At 43.0% G+C, this 17,484-nt stretch overlaps 1 protein-coding gene across 15 annotated transcripts in view; it reads left to right on the top strand.

The window, feature by feature from the left end:
• The window catches only part of CELF2 (CUGBP Elav-like family member 2), an 830,774-nt gene extending 819,714 nt beyond the window's left edge, over positions 1–11,060 (top strand). For 7 of the 15 annotated variants that reach the window (XM_086714988.1, XM_086714990.1, XM_086714981.1 and 4 more), the window contains 3 exons: positions 530–727; positions 4,977–5,120; positions 8,281–8,642. In XM_086714988.1, coding sequence (XP_086571114.1) covers positions 530–727; positions 4,977–5,120; positions 8,281–8,408 — 470 coding nt within the window. In that variant the 3' untranslated portion in view covers positions 8,409–8,642. Of the gene's footprint in view, positions 1–529; positions 728–4,976; positions 5,121–8,280; positions 8,690–9,848 lie in introns of those variants that run through there. The other 8 variants (XM_086714979.1, XM_086714980.1, XM_086714983.1 and 5 more) reach the window with 5 other exon arrangements.
• Positions 11,061–17,484: the final 6,424 nt, after the last annotated feature.

Below are 17,484 nucleotides of genomic sequence, written 5' to 3'. Positions count from 1 at the left end.
TGGCTCACCGAGGACAGAGCTGGCCTCCAGGACCGTCTCGTCAGATGGCCTAGGGACACCAGTTTTACCCCTTTCTCCTCCAACCCGTGAGCCATCCCCTGGCCCTTCAGAGGGCCCAGGAGGTGGACTGAAGTGTACAGATGTTACAAGCCTCTGTCACTAATGTTTTTTTCCAAGCTTCTAAGCTCCAAGGAGAAGGCTCTCATTTCAAAAAGATAGCGGGACTTGCCAGTAGCACAGCGCATGGAATGGAGACGTGTTGTCTGTCGGTAGTGCCTCTGTGAGTTTTGATCGCTGGCCTTAGGGAGTGAGGGTGTCATTGCTCAGGGGGCTTTGGGGGGCGTGGTCTGTTTACCATCATGCTGATGTATTCCTGCATCGTTGCGTTTTTCCTTCCGTGTCGGTTTCACCGGTGTGCCGGCTGCATGCACTTGCTGTTGTACGTGTGTCAAATGATTCTCTAACTTCCTTTGGAAAGCACTAATGAAAAGTGCTGTTTCTCTTCTCTATTGTTGGGTTTTTTGTAAAGTTGCTCAAATGCTCTCAGGTATGGCGGCTCTGAACGGAGGACTTGGCGCCACGGGCTTGACGAATGGCACGGCGGGCACCATGGACGCCCTCACGCAGGCCTACTCAGGGATCCAGCAGTACGCGGCCGCGGCGCTGCCCACTCTGTACAGCCAGAGCCTGCTGCAGCAGCAGAGCGCCGCGGGCAGCCAGAAGGAAGGTAGGTGCCCGGCCCGGGCCCGGGCGCGGCGGGCAACACCCACTGTGGCGGCGGCCTTCGGAGAAGCTAGATGGGGCCGGCGTCACGAGAGCGCAGTTAGCGTACTTCTGTTCTTCCTGGGGTTTGTGGTGGTTTTCTTTTTTTTCGGGTCTTTGGGGTTTTTTTTTTTTTTCCTTTTAAGAAACACAACAGGCCTAAACCATTGGTTTGAATCTTCTCTCCCCTCCTGTTCAGCCTTGTCCGTTTATCTTTGAATTTTTCGTTCTTTTACCTCCCAATATGGATTTCTCCCCCACTGCACCCTTACACACAATCACTTAGGAATTGCTGTCCTCAAAACACTGCAGGAACCCCCTTTCCCGAGTCGGCGTGGACCATCTAGGATTTCTCCCCTTACACCTCAACTCCGCATGAGTGCAGGGGGTGAACGGAGAGTCTCCTGTGGGCAAAGCGCTCTCGGGCACATCCCGGGTTTCTCAGCGTCCACTAGCCCTGGGACCACAGAGCCTGCCTCTCGGCAGGTGAGGCTTTCCAGGGTGATGATCAGATCCACCATTAGGATTGACTGGGTCCGTGTTTAATCGGGGGTCCTTGGAGCAAGTAACTAAGTGACTGATTGTCTTGCTCCTCTGCCAATAAGGCAAATTGAGTATCAGGAAGTTAATACTAAGAATGAGTTAAAGCTAATTGTAAAATAGTTCATGAGCCACTCCAGAGAGGGACAGCTTGTCTTTTTCCCTTTTTCCTTTTGGTTTCTTTAAAGCAAAATCTGCAACATTATGTTTATTCTCTTTCTGACCTGTTACAGTATGGGGGAAGAAGCTACGGTAGGGAAGTACTGAAGACATTTTAATTTCTTCCCCTTCTTTATCCTCACCCTACAGTTCCAAACTATTCTTGTGTGCAAACTTCGACTTGAAATCTGGTGTTCTACAAGAAATAGAATAGTTTTACTTTATAAAGTGAACCTTAAAAGGGACACAGCTTTAAAGAGACTCATGTGTAAAAAAAGATTTTTTTCTAATCTTAAGAGATCGTTAAAAGTGAAAGATAGATGAAAGTTTCTTTACTCTCAGCTGTGACTGTTAATGTAGGTTTTTAAAGAGCTGCACAACTGTTCAGTCCACTGTGTCTCCCGAGGTGTGGGGAGACTGCACGTCATATATGCCTTGTTTCCCCAAGAAAAGCCTGCACTGAGGTCCCTTTGTCCAGGATCTAACTACCCAAATAGTGACAAATAAGGGTGGTAGGAGGCCTATATGAGATAAGAATGTTCTCAGAAAAGAACATAAAAGCCAGGTCCCTACGTGATTTTTAGAGAATGCCGGTCACTTCTCCACTGTCCCATCAGGGCCTTCCAGCAAGCCACATAACCCTTGTCGCTGAAAAACTTGAGTCACGGTGGCCTCAGCATGTAACAGTGCAAGGGTGAAGTCTAGGCCCCAAGCACTTCCTCCACTGCCCCCAGTGTCCATGCCTTGAGTTTTCAGGATAGCCTGTGCGGTAGCTCACTCTCGGGGATTAACATGAAGAATGGCCACCCACTGAATGATTATTGACATTTAGGTATCGGGCCTACCAGTAGCAAGGTTCAGTGCTTGATTTTTGTGGTTGGTGGTGTTTTTTGGCTTGTTGAGTGTTTTTAAATAATTTCCCACTTCCTCCTACCTCTCCTCTGATCACCTTCTTCTCACCCAGTGATGTGTGCTCAAGAAATTTAAACCATCTTAATATTAGTTTTACCTAAATTGTTGTTTTCAAGGCACATTATACTGGAAAGGGGAAGAAGAAGAAAAAAGATGAATTCCACTACTGAATAGATTTTTAGCTTTTCTACTCCATAGTTTTGTTCTTTAGTCAAGAGAGTTGAAAATCAAGTGATGTGTTTAGTCATGTATCCTAGTGTATATTTTCCCAGAGGAAAATGAGCCAGGCTGGCTTTGTTTTTTAAAGTAGGTTTGATATTTTGCCCAGCTAAATCTTCTGAAAGTTGATGAGGAACACTGACCACCTTTCCTGTCCCTCCTAAATACCCTCTGACCTTCTTTATACCTTCCCATCCTCCCTGATTTACAGGAGGCAAGTCTCTCGCTTATACACACACACACACACACACAGAGGTAGAGCCTCTGGAGGCCTGAGCAGAAGCTGGTGGGTGTAGGCTGGCTGACACAGATACCTCAGCACTCCATGCTAGACCAGGTGCCCCATGAGAAATACAAAATGTGAGCACCCACCCAGCTGGGGCCAACCATGTAAGCAACTCTAGGAAGTAAAAAATAATGTGTACTAGGAAACTCCAAGGAATGGGATTTGTCAGGTTTTTACTAAACGTAGAGGTGGATACATAGGGGGAACCCTCAGATTGTTTTAGTGTTCACGATTTTGGCAGTTTGCAAAATCAAACTGTTGCTGGGTAAAGAAAAAACAGGGAGGGAGTGGGGTCATACACTAGGAGATGCTGGTGGCAGTTTTACCTGAGAAAATAGTGAACAAGAAGACAAAACCTCCTTAGATTTACCATTTTGTATTTTCTTGGTCCCGTCTCTGGCTCAGATACAATCAGAATGTCTAGCGTTCTAGAATGCCAGGATTATCCAGGCATGGCCAGTAAACCTGTCAGAGCACATTAAACTGCATTTCTCCCCAGGCTTCAGGAATTGAGATGACTTCACAGATCAAAGTGGGTCCCCTAAATCCTCATTTGTGCACTTGGATCTTTTATCTAGAAGGAATATGAAATCTGGATGGCACCAGATTTGCCCAATATACGTATTGCAAAAGATGTGCCTGGCATAGTACCACTCAGAGCACCCATTTCTACTGTTTTGGTTTTACATCTATCCATATTAAGTTTGGATTGCTTAAGAATTTTTTTAAACCAGGAAACATGTGGGGCCCTAAGTCCTGCAAGCATGTCCCTTTAAATACAGACTGCCTCCTTTGCACTGGAACATGGCTTTGTCCGTGCAACCTGTGACACCGAAAATTAAAGTGGTCACGTTGGCACTTAAATAAGAAAGGCTTCACCTGTGTGGCTTTAGACATTTGCCTCAAGAAGACTTCCTTGTGACAAGTCCTACGCATTAGAACACTCCTGTTTTGTGGGAAGAAACTTGGTTTGACTCTTCTTTATGAAGATGTTTCTCTTATTTTCACAAAGTTCTTTTACCCCAGTTTTACTTTTCGTAGACCCATATATTGTCCCCGCCCCACGGGCAGTGCCGGTTCCAGGGGACACCAGGCCCAGAACTTGGAACATCCTAGAGGCATCTAGCCCCGGGGCCTCTGAGAACCAGTGGGGGGAAGATCTGTAACCACCGCAGGCAGCCTTCAGCCTAGAAAGTGTTCTTGCTGGTTATATATTAGAAGATGGGTACTTCCCACCAGGTCATTCAGATTCCCTCCTTTTCCTTTTTTGCTCCTTTTAACCTTCAGATGGTTCTTGTGCAGGTGGCTATAGAGAGAGGGGAGAGTGCACGGGAAGACACTTAGGAGAGCCTACCTTTCTAACCAGCATAGCGAGGAAGACCTTCCCTACTCTGCCCTTGCTTCTTGTTTCTCTGGAAAGTGACAGTGGAGCGTGAGGAGCTTGGATGAGCTCAGTCTCTGACTAGAGTCGGCACCTTGCGCGTTCATTTCCAAGGCTAATCCCCAGTGGTATAATTCCTATCACGCCTGTGAAACTCTACCTACCTATTTTTCCCTGCTTTGACTCATTGCCAGTCATTTCTAATAAAAATGATTATTAGACTGTGTGTTAAGAGATTTGGCAAATCAAAACTGGATGGATAATTAGGTAAATGATTGAGAAATCCAAGCAACATTACTGCTATATCCATTACTCTAAATTGCTGCAATTTGCTTAGAACACACAGGATACTCTCAACTCCCGAGAAACAGTATATACATACAACAAAAACACAGCCACCCGGGAAAACCCCACACCTGCATTCTCCTCCCCAGCTCTACCCTACGGCAGCCACCCTCATCCCCACGAAGAAGAGACTAAAACTATGTGCCCTAAGCAAATACGAGCCACAGACCAGTGTCTCTGGAAATTGGAACATCTGAAAGGTGATTCCCATCTTGAAAGACATACCAGCACTTGACATGTATACATCTGTTTCGTTCCCTTTAGTATGAGAGGAAGGCACACGCTTAGCCTGTTGTTAAAGCAGTCCTAAGAAGAGGCCTGGGGAACTAAGAAGCGAAGAATACCTTACTCTGATTTCTTTTTCCTCTTTAGGTCCAGAGGGTGCAAACCTCTTTATTTACCACCTTCCACAGGAGTTTGGAGACCAGGACATTCTGCAGATGTTCATGCCTTTTGGAAATGTTATCTCTGCTAAAGTCTTCATTGACAAACAGACCAATCTGAGCAAGTGCTTTGGTATGCAAAAGAAACCAAGCCAGAATATCACAGTTCATTCCCAAGTGAGGAGTCATGGGAAGGAAAATGTAAATGGCAAACATTTAGACGTCCAGATAGGGCCTTCCCTGGGTGGTGCCGTTTCCGGTTTTCTGGATCCATGTAAGCAGATTGGGCAAAGTCGTGTAATCAAAAGCAGAGGTAGGGGCTATATAAAAAGGATCTGGGAAATTAAATGCCTATACATTAGGTATTGCGGTATCCTGTGCTATTAGAGCGTCTTGCTCCATACATCTAATCATCTTTCACTATAGAGCAGCAGCAATCTCTTTAAGCCCCAAGGTCTGAAGCCAGCTTTAGCAGATGGAAATACACTTAACAGACTGTACTGTAGTTTAGGCTACCCTGATACAGAAGGGCACTACAGACCCTTTGCCACGGTTTCCAGGCCCTTCTGGGTCCAGTAGGATTCAGACACTGTGGCTTTGGGTAGCATGTCGTACTGGGAGGCTCCTGTTCAGCACCACATACACTCACATGAACCCTCACGAGAATGCACATCCCGTCACAGCAGGCCTGGGGCTACGCTGCCCACCACAGCTCCTTGAGCCCCGGGGCAGGCCGTGGAGGTATTTCACAGTCACATGAAATGCTGCTTGTGCTGAGATTCAGGAGCCAGAATTTGCAATGACAGGATCTGCAGGGACTGAATGAGTGGAGGCAGAGCACAGGAGTTACAGGAATTCCGAGAACGCTGGAAAACTCAGGTCCTCGGTGGCTTGACCTCCTTCCTCAAGGAGCCCAGACCCTGCCTCCTGGGGCAGTGTTTCCTCCCTGAGAGAGTAAGGCCCGCTCTCTCCTTGCTCTGATGTTTTATAGCAAAAGCACAGCATTCATTAAGTCTATTTCGTGTTTTACTTTTTGAACCCTTCTGGGCCCCCAAAGTGGTTTAGAGGCCAGAATGTTAAGAGTATATGTTATTCACTTGACAAGTCGTGGCCCAGTTTAATAGAACATTTGCCTGAATCATTCCTCCAGTTTAATAATTCACGTGGGTAGTAGGCAGTAGCCGTACAAAACAAAGCGAAATAGATACAGACCAGTGGAAACGCAAAGGAAAGTGAATGGTATCAACAAAAACAGCGAGGTGGGAGGGGTGGATCAAACTTAAGATCCTTCTCACTGGTAATGGGCAGCTCATCTAAAGACAGTGTTTCAGCTTCTAAAACCCCAGTATCATATAACACCTTTCTAATTTCTGTGCTATCAACCAGCAAGGTCTGAAGCCTCTGTGTTTAGGGGAATTAGTATGGCAACCACTGAAAGTCACTGTTTTCACCCAACTGGAAAGGCTGTCAGCCTGAACTCAATACACTATGGCTTCTGCTACATAAACCCCCTTGTGATGGTTCGTGAGCGAGTGAAGTGGAAAGTAAGTGGTTACATAGGGGGTGAGTGTGCACTTGGGTAGCTTACCGTTAGGAGCTTCCCTGCACAAGGTTTTGAACCAGATTTTTATACTCATTGCCAAACAATGTCCTGGGCTTATCTGGAGATTGGAAAGGGATTGTGCTTCAGGGTCTGAATGTAAGAAAATATGTACAGCCTTGAAAAGAGATTATATCAGCCCACAAACTATTCAACCAGTGTGTAATCAACCTACGCCTATGAATATCAGCAGACAATTGTATGCAATGCTACGCACTGTTTTCAATTTTTGTCACAAGCTACAGCATCCCATACCTACGTTTCTCAGTGAGCCAGCCTAATGGTGGCAGGGAGAGGGGAGGCCAGAGTTGTCATAAGCTGATACCCCATTCTTCCATGCTAACTAACCTCGTGGCCAGGTTTCGTTGTCCATTTCACCCTTGATCCATTTCCATTCTTTAACTATCTTGCTGCTTCTGGATAAAGACCTAGAAGGAAAGGAGAAAATCATAGCAAAAATCTTGGATTCAAGATCACCCATACCAGGAATTAGATTTAGTCAAAAATCCATACGCCCATTTTGCAATACGGCCTGACTAGGAAAAGCTTTGCTGCATTACACCATATGCTCATTTTTATCAGCTGAGAACTCTGCTGAAGGTATATTTTATGTCCTTGTCTTCCTCCTCTAGTTTGTAAAGGAATTTTCTCTTTAGCTTTAGACTTTTAATACTAGATCGTTGAAGAAGCCTAATACAGAACGTTCTTAACAGAGCGAAGATGCACTCCGTATAATGGCTTCCTTTCAACCCCAAGTAGGGACAGTACAAGCTCAACAGCTTTACACCGGCATTAACTAAAGAAAGTTTTGCGTGTATCCTGCCACCCCCACCCCCAGTGTCTGAACAAACCATATGATCAGAATTGTTTCTGGGTCTTTGCAGAGCATCACTGGTTCTTTGTCAGAAGCCTGCCCTCCCTGCCATTTTGGTGCTGAGTGTTGGTACAGAGAAAGATGCTAGGAAGTCTGTTAGGGTGGTTCTTATGCCCTGAGCTGTTCACTCTTAATATTCTTAGAGGTTGCAAGGCAGAGATTTCCAGTCTGTTGAATTCAGTGGAGCTTTGAAAATGGAAGTTGAGCTATGGAAAAAAGGCCCAGCATTTCCCTTGGATCCCTAGGTTCCTCCCAGAAATAACTCCACAATGTTAGAAACCAAGTATAAATTACTCCAGAGTTAATTCACTAACTGACCCCATCTGACAGAGGAACAGGTATGGGCTCTGTGGATACAGATGGAGAATTGGAATGAAAGTCAGGATCTTTGCAGGGCACCGTCACCAGCCCTGCCTTTAAACCTCACCGGGTTGGGACCTGTGAGCCTCTGGGGGGCCCTCTGAACCCTGGAGTATGTATCCCTATGCTCCCATGAGCACCACTTCAGGGAACCCGGGGCTCTCTCAAAAGGGTTCGGTAAAGAAAAGAGGCCGGGAGTTGGGAGATGTAGCTTTTCACAGACGGGCTTTGTTGCCGTGATGCATCAGCTTTTCTCCCTGCTTCTCAGCGGAGATTTCCGGTGCTGCCCATAAACACCGCGTGTCCGTACATGGTAGGCACACCGTGAGCTGAGTGGCGCAGCACGGAGCCCACAGGACGTGCACATCACCTACCACTCCGCTAACTCTCCAGCCACCCCGTGACGCCCTGCTCCCTCTCCATGTTGATTCCCACCCTCCTTCCCCTTGTGTTTTCCAGGTTTTGTTAGCTACGACAATCCGGTGTCTGCACAAGCTGCTATCCAGGCTATGAATGGCTTTCAGATTGGCATGAAACGCTTGAAGGTCCAGCTGAAGCGCTCCAAAAACGACAGCAAACCTTACTGATCCTAACCCCAGAGGCTCCCTGCTCTTATTTTAGCTTTCTTAGGGTAAGTCCCACAAGCCAGCCTGTTCTCAACAGGAAAGGCAGAGGAGGACCACATTGCCAACTTTTACCAAGAGAGACGGTTATTTTTACAATAAGGCCTCCATGTCCCCTTCCCACTCCCCCGTCCCCGTTCGCCATAATTAAAACTCGGGCTACCTTGTTTCTATTGAGTAAACTCCTCTTGCAGTTGTGCCACTGTATTCTCCTTTGTTTTGCAATTTGAATCTCCTTTTACCTTTGTTTTGTTTTCGTATTTTGTTTCTTCGGTTTTGCTTTTTTTTTTTTTTTTTTTTTTTAAGAAAAACACACATAAATAAATGACATCTTGAGAATTTAAAAGGCAAACAAAGGCTAATGTGCAATTCTAACTCTGAGACCCCTGGTGCCCCAGAGCACTGCCTGGAGAATTCACCCCTCCTTGTCCACGCCCACCCTCGAGGAGGGCGCCAGCCATTTAGAGGTTAAGGTGGTGGCGTAGCGCAAGAGAGAAGCCAGGAGAAGCACTTAAAACAACACAAACGTCTTTCCACTACATTTGGTTCTGTTTTAACAAGTAGGATTTTATTTTAGGGTTCAAAGAAACATGACATTTATTGGTCAGATTATTACACTGGTTGTCTATTTCGTTGTTTTATTTTTAGTTTTTAGAAAGGATTAATGTAAAAAAAAAAGATTTAGAGATCTGTTTCTTAAAGCTACAGGGTTTAAAAATAAAATAAAAATGAGTGAAAATACTTGATGTTTCTTGAAAGATAAATTTAATAATAAATAAATAATACATAAATACATAAATAAAAAAGAAAGCCACAGGCCTGTAAATTTTATTTGTAAAAAAAGCATTTCTATTTTTGTACAAAATTTTTACTGCCTCAGAAATAATGGAAGTTATTTATTGCCTATTGTTAACTTATTGGGTACCTAAAGAGCAGTTCTCTGTGCTAGCTAGATCCTTTTGAAGTAGTCTCTAGAGGAATCGTTCTAGGAATGGGCTTTTTTTCACCGTTGAACCCTAGGCCTACAGTTCATGCTTTATCCTCTCGTTGTTCGTATCTGTCTGATTATTTTGTTCGTAACTTCCATTATCTAGTTTACAGCTCAGTCGTCTGACTCTCCCCATATGTTACATCCGTTGAAACTGGATCCTCTCCCCTTGTCCCTTGCCAGCCCCCATCCCAAAACACCCAGAATCCATCCCCTCTCCTCCTCCGGATGGATTCTCTTGGGGTTCCATTGTGCTGTGGATAAAGATTGTAAGAAATGCAAATTACGCGAATGGCTCGTAGACTCCCTAATGACCTAAGATTTGCATTAGTTTTTCTCCTGCACCCTTAAGAGTGATTTTGTTGCTGCTGCGTAGATTCTGTGTAACTTTTTACTCTCCCTTGTTTTCTCCCTAGACATCTTCATGCCCGTTAGTTCACCGTTTGCCTAGCATGTCCCTGTGGCGTCTCAAAAAAAAGTTTCATCGTCCCGTCATTGTTTCTGATGTCTTTCTGACCTCACATCACATTTGGTTCTCCTACTGACCTTTGATCTAGTTTGACCTTTGAAATTTGCATGTGACCTCATCTAGCTATTGAATTCTGGGAAGTCAATGTGAAAAACATTGCTGCATTCATGCAAGACTGAAATTTATTATTAGACAAATTAATTATAGAAAAAACCTGTGGCAAAAACGTTTCTTTCTTATTTTTTTTTTTTCTTTTCATAAAACAGACTTGAAAGTATTATACAGGGATTGGCATTCTTCCCGGTCACTGGTAACAATAGCAATATGTGTCCAGGGACACAGAATGTTGGTTTCTAACAGACTACTTCCAAAAACAGTTTGAGAAAAAAACTGTCTGATTTTAAGTCTCTAGAGGTCTGTAATAGTTTTTACATTTTTCAGGCAGTGTAAAGTTTTTTGATAAGGCCATTTTAGGTGGCTCACTTTCTCATTAAGATATATATATAGAACCACTTTTTGTAGATTAGTATAAGAAAAATATTTACCCTGTTTTGGGGCAAATGCTACCTATTTGTGTCACCTTTTGCTGAACTGACTCACAGTTAGACAATCCATGGTTTAATGCACATGAAATTACCTATATTTTATACTGTTTCAATGTACAGGAGAAAGGTTACTGTAAACTGTGTTACGTTGGTGCTTCTGTGAATTAAGTTGTGGCTTCATCATGAGTCTTACGGTCTTAATGTTCTCTGTTGATAAGACAAGTTTAGAATTGGTTTACTTAAAAGAATTTCAAAAAAAAAAATGTTTGCTTAAAAAAAAATTTCATGTGAGGGGAAAAAAAAAAAAAAAAAACCTATTCCAGAATAAGTTTTGTGTTGGCTTGTAAAGCATTGATGTCATTTTTTTTTTTTTATTGTGGACTATTTAGATGTGTTTGTGTTCAGCAAAATGTGATTTTTTTTTCTTTTAAAGAAAAAAAGTGAAAATATATAGTGCCAAATTCCAAAGGTACTTCCTTCCTAGAGCTTCAGTGTGTTTCTTGTGAGAAGTAATTTGATAACATGGGTATTTTATTATGTGTTTTGTATAAATCCCTAATATTTAAAAAACAAAAAACAAAAAAAAAGAGGTTAAAAAGTTTGTTAACTTGCTATCCTGTGGTCTTGTTGCCTGAAATTGTTATTGTTTGTTATTTCTCTATGATGTTTTTTGTAAGACATTGTATAAGTGCCCATGTCTCACTTTTTTAACCGCTCTGCACATCAATGCTGTGACGGCAACCTCACAATGTATTTTCTTCATAATATATGGAAACCTCTAAGGTGAGAAAGTTTTGAACTTTTAACCCTTTCTACCCAGAGCTATCTGGAATGTGGGTAACTTTTTATACTGTCATCATTTTTCTTTGTTCCGGGGTGTTTCTAATTTGGATCCCCCCGGATACATCTTTTTTTGTTTTTGTTTTTGTCTTTCCTACTTTTTTTATCCATTGGTTGAGACCCAAAAGAAGAAAACTCTGCAAGGCAAATCTGAAGGAAAAAGAATATACTTTAACCCTCTCTGATTTTTTTTACCCTACACCATTTTTTTGTTGTCGTTTTGATTATTTCTCATCATTTAAAAAAAAATCAGTATGCTCCTGAATATTCCTTCTCTGGTTTTCATTAAAAAGTTTATTGGCTAAACCTTCTAAAGGGGGATGGATGGTAGGTAGATTCAGCACTTACATTAACCTTAACTCATGTATGCTTTTGAGATCAGGTTCAGGGGTCTGTTCTAGTGCAGAATATTTTCATCCTACTTCCAATTAAGCGACTTTGTGTTGAGGTAGTATTTTGAGGAATTTTTGTTTCTTACATGCTTAAAAAGTTAATGATGTTTCTCATCAGCCGTTGTGCTGAGCATTCTCTGATCCCAGCAGATACCTCTGATTAAGCAAGGTGTCTGGGGTTAGAAGCTGATAGCCCTTTCCCTTTGGGTTAACTTTATTAACTGAAATCATGTACAAGGGACTGACCACGGAAGTAAAACTCTGTTCTTTATCACAGTTACTGACCAAATACCTAGTACCAGGTCCTCCTGCCACTTTGTCAAGTGCCATAGTACTTGGACTTCGACTTCACGTTGAACAGCTCTCTCTGGCTGTCTTGACAAACCCCTAGGTCATCCCTCAAGCCCCAACACAAACTCCCGCCTTCTTGAAAGAGGCCCTGGAAGCTTCTTAGTCTCTAAAGGAGTTCAGAAACTGCTGGCTCCCTTTCCTTCCTCCTTTTTCCCACTCACCACTCTGCTTGGTTTCATGTGGATGGGATAGCCCTGGGATGGAAAGGACTAGCCTCTAATGATGCAAAAAACACAACCACAAACTCAAAACAAGTTTCCTTCTTCCAGCACATGCACTTACAACGAAACGATCTGTATTATCCTCACACGTGTTTACTACTGCTGGGGCCTTCCTTCATCCTTTGAGGGCTATTTTGTACTTCCTGCAGCAATCAGCTTAATACCAGAAGTTACCGCACGTGTCTCTCACATACAGCACAGGGTGGCTTGTGGATGCACAGAACACAAGAGAACACCATCTGAGTTTCAGACTGTCCTCTCCTTTCACCTGCCTGCATCTCCCCAAGAGGAGCCTGAGTGCCGGTGACGGTGACCGCAGGCTCAAGACGGGCACTTCGCATTGGGTGTCTCTTCCTTTGCAGGCAGCCAAACACTGAAGGGCAAAGTTTGGGGGTTTCTCTTGTTTTGGTTTTTTGTTTTTGGGGTTTTTTTGCATGTTTGCATTGTTCTTAAAGCTAACCCTCAGAGACAAACTGTCCTTTTACTCACTTTATCTTTTAATATAAAAAGGAAAAAAGCTGCAAGGGTGCAAAGGGCCTGTGCCAGAAGAAAAAACACACAGGAAACTGTTTTGTTTTTTTTTTTTAAATCGAGTGTAGAGAATAGTCGTTTTTAAACTAAATTCGAGAATTGTGAGAAAATGGCCGTCCTCAAAGGCGTCACAAGTTCATCTTTCTTTCACCATAGGGGTTACAGTTCTTTGGCTTGTGCTACTCTGGACTCATTTTACTGTTTGTTTTTATTATCTTAAGTGCTAATTAACAAGAAATAAAATTTTAAAAAAACCTGTAGTTTCATTACCTTTTTGAATAATGTCATACAAAAAATGTATTTGTGTTTTTTTGTGCTGTGAGAATTGTTGTTTGTAGATTAATAATATCATTTTGTTTAGAATTACAAAATAGTTTTTAAATATTGTCTGAGAAAAGCCAAAGTTAATGCAACCTAGTGGAAACTGTAAGACCATTTGAGTATTGTTTGTTTTATTGATGCATTTGGATTTTGTTGTTTGATGGAATTTGAGCCAAAAAAAAAAAAAATACGCAGGCTTTCCTATTTCTACAACTGATTGTACTTACGCATTTTGTACCAGTGGAACTTTTTATACTGGAGATTAAAAAAAAAATGGAAATTTTTGTGGCTTACTCTAGTGGGCCCCCTGACAATGACTGATTTCAAGTTTGATTTCTGGTTGATAGAAAGAAAGTTGCTTTTCTTTTGAGAATTAAAAACTTTGGCTTGATTTCTTTTTTCCCTTTGCTTATATCTAGCATTAGAATTTTGTCTTAAAATACAGCGGTAAGTTTCACTTTTTATTCTGTATTGTGCAGTTACACAATAAGGTAATTAGATTTAGAAGTACTCAGTCACTTTAAGTGGATAAATGTATTAGTTACAACTTTAGGGGTTTGCTTTTTTGCTGTTTAGATCAAAGTTTTTTCTGATTCTTCTGTCCTCATTGTGAACATAACCGTGTAGTTGAAACAGTCAAACTTATTTTTGTAACGTATGTTATTGTGTGATGCAGTTTTTTGCTTCTGTCTCCAATATTAAACCATTTTCCTAATACTTGTTTCTCTCTCTGCGTGTTGTATTGTTGGTAGTCATTCTGTGTTGGTGATGCATCTACACACCTCACTGTTTCACGTATCTGTTTTTTTTCTCTATGTTGTGTAAAAAGATACAGTCGATTCCACCTAAGTGAATATCTGATTTGGGGAAAGAGAAAACCACACACCAGCCACCTCCGATTTATGTACAACAAACAGCCCATTTTAACCACTGCTTCCAAGACCGCCACGACTTACTGCTATCTTTCACCTAAATAACTGCCTCCGGTGTCGGATTTGCCAAGACCTTTCCCGGTCTTGTGAGCACAGTGTTACATTTCACCCTCTGTCCTCTCGCCCTGTCCCCCTCACGGGTGCGTGCGCGCGGCTCCTAACACTCCCCCACAACCGCTCTGCTGCATCACCTTAAGAAACGTCCCAGCAGCAGAGCCAGGGCTCCTCCCACCTCCCCACAAGGCTAAAGGCACGTGGGTGCAAAACCTGCTTAGAAACTAATCACGTATTTTAAAGAGGTGAGCTCTAAGGGAAGAACCAAGCAACCGACCTGGCGAACAGAAGATGGGAAAAGGGTTCAACTTAAGTTCATGCGTTGCTATTAATCACTACCTACGTATAGAAAGGGAATTTATTTTTAAGAGCTAACTGAATCCAGGGGCAGCTTTCATTATTAAAAATAACAGAAAACAAAGGAAATCCTTCCAAGTGCTCAATCTAGAAGCTCTCCTCGGAGATGGGAGGGGAAGGAGGTAAAGGTTCTCATGCTCACATCTTCATAATCTATCATCCATCTCCAAATGAAAGCCAGGAAGGCCATATGCATCCACACACTCCCTCCTGAACGAACATCTGTTTTTTAAAACCTTGTCCCCCACTATCACCCCAACCCGTTACCAAAAAAACGAACGAAAAAAAACTCTTCCTCGTAGGCCCTCTGAAGCTCCAAGCCCCTCTCCCTTTTCTGCCCATCTCTTAAGCTCAGGAATCTGACCGCTCTCCAAGTGCTCTTAAAAGATTCCACTGATGTTTGCTCCCTCTGTCTTAGCTCTCCTACCAACCTTTCAGACGCACAAACTCTGTCTGACTCAGGCCACCCGGCACCGGGCAGCGTTCCTCTGGCTGCCAGTGAGGTTTTCCCTGCAGGTGCTCAAGCCCTTCACCCTCTGGTTTCGGCGGCCCCTCTGCCCCCTAGGTTGCCTTTTCTAGTCGGCTCAACGACAGAGGGGCCCGGTGAGGCGGAGGAAAGGAGGCTCTTTCCCCCCATAGGCCGAACACCTCGGTGAAGTGACTTCTGCCAGCTCCAAACCTGCACGGACAGGAGCTGACTTCCAGCCAATACTTCCGCTTTAAATCTCACACTTCATGAGACTGCCTGAGAACCCACCGCTTACCTCAGTGGGGAAAGATGGCTAAGGGTGTGTTTTGTTTTCTTTTGTTGATGGGGGAGGGAGGGAGAAGGGGGTAAGGAGGGTGATTAATTCTTTCCGAGATGCAAGTGTTTCTTTTTAAAATCTGTAAGTAATACAACTATATATATATCCACCATTTGGCACAAGGCAAAATACTCATGCTAAGTAAAAGAAGGGGAAGACAAAGCCAGTTTCTTTTGTTGTTGTTTTAGAAAAACAACACAAACAGGAATTCTCCAAAGAAGGGAACAAAACTGCTAGTTCCCTGAAGTGCTCATGATTGTACAGCTGGTCCCTGCTTGAATTCATACTTCTCATTTTGATTCTGTAAAACACCACTGCAGTGTCAGTTAGCGAGGTGTATCTGTTTGCCACACACGGCCACCTTGGGAAACTACAGAACTGCCAACATTTACCACGCTGACGGCAGCCACACACGTCTGCCTGGCCCACAGCACTTAGAATAGTCCGTGGGCTGGGACTCTTAGCTGGCAGGCTAGGAAACACAGTGAACATAAATGTACTGTGAATCGTTCCTGATAAGTGAATAAAACATTGTGACCAAACAATCAGCTTATTCACTTATCAGGAATCGACTGTTCTGCTAATTCGCTGTTTTGTTTTTCATCTCTGTTGTAGCTCACTATTTTTGCTGTGTTCTGTTTTCTCCTCTCATGCTTGGGCAGAATCACTGGGAATACTATCTTCATGTGACCATAAAACGTTTATATCGAGTGAAATGATATCTTAACAAAATCTATGCACTTGCTATCAGGAACACAATACTGGATGTGTCTTATATATATTGAACTATATAGTACTCGATTTCTTAAATAAAGCTTAAGAAAGGACTCTGTTGTGTGTAAAGTTAATGTGATTATTTTTCAAGGCAGTGTTTCTAAGGGGTATCTTTGTTCTTTTAAGTCTTGAGTGATACAGGATATTTTTCATTAAAATTATATCACTGGCTTTATGACTTACTATTCAATAAATTTTCTTTGGAAACAAAATGGAGTGGGGGGAAGTTCTTCCGAGTACATTTTAGCAGATGTCTATCTGGAAAACCATCCCCTTACTGGTGACCATGGCAAATCTCTACCCAGGGCACGATGGGTGGCAGAAGAGAGCAATCCCTTCACTGCCAAAGACCCCTGGAAAGCATCTAGAACTGGCCCTACACTAGAAAACCCAAGTGCCTTTCTGAACGTGATCTCTTCAGGCCCAGAAGAAAGGGGACAGAAAAGAAAGATCCGAGAATAATGCTGGTTTGCGTCAATGCTTTCCCAAAATGCTGTGACTCTAAAAACTATACCCTGCCGGAGAGCAATGGCAGTTCTATTCAGGACTGCAAAATGAGAGCAAGCAAGAGAGGGCGTTTGATCATTCAGGATGAGAAGGGTAACATTTCAAAGCGATATGTGAGAGAGACATCCTATAACAGCTGCAAAGCTTAAATGGGAGTCCTGCTGCTTGGCCCCTTGAAGAAATACTTTTGAAATTTTTCCTACAGGCCACAAGTCTGAACAGAATGGAGCGTTCTCTTGGATTTTTTTGCTTTGGGGTTTTATGTTACATTTGTTTTTCTTGATTAATGTTTGATTCTAAGAAGAACTCCTAAACTTCTACTTGAAAAATGGCACAGGCATCCTAATCCCTTATAAAACAAATCTTTGTAATCCCTGAAAATGAGGGACAGAGACAGCATGGCTAATGAAAATCCACAGACAATCCAAAATTCTTCCAGTCTCTGCCTCCTCCCACATCCTACTCATCAATTTGTCACAAAAACAAAAACTTCTAGTGAAAGCGAAGGATCAGAGAAATCGCCAAGGGTAGTAAAATCAAAGGGTCTAGACAGACTGTGCTTGCTGGAGCCATGGAGTTCGGGTTAGGGGAAAGAAGTTCTGTTTAAAAAAAATTTTTTTTAACATTTTGAGAACCATAGTTCTAAATGACCTGGGTTCAAGTGTTGAACAGGTGCTTACACATGGAGGTACCCTAGGAAGTACTTTTTTCAAAGTCTTGCCCTGAGCATCAGTCACATATCTAGGAAGCATCTTTTTTTTTTTTTTTTTTTTTTTAAAGAGAACCTATCCAAGGCGATAACGGGTAGGAGAGCTCTGAGGCTCCGTCAGGAAAGAAGGAAAACCAGCGCGTGCCCTCTCCCTCTCAGCCCCAGTTCAGTGGTCCCCCCACTACTGACTCGCCACCCCGGGCCTACGTACGTGCTGGGAGACCTGGCTCAGAATGAGGCTCG

The sequence above is a fragment of the Puma concolor genome, chromosome B4 (assembly GCF_028749965.1).
Source record: "Puma concolor isolate L17-30 chromosome B4, mPumCon1.1.hap2, whole genome shotgun sequence".
Taxonomy (NCBI): Eukaryota; Metazoa; Chordata; class Mammalia; order Carnivora; family Felidae; genus Puma; species Puma concolor.
Note: the sequence above shows the minus strand (reverse complement) of the source record. Positions and strands in the feature narration are given on the sequence as shown.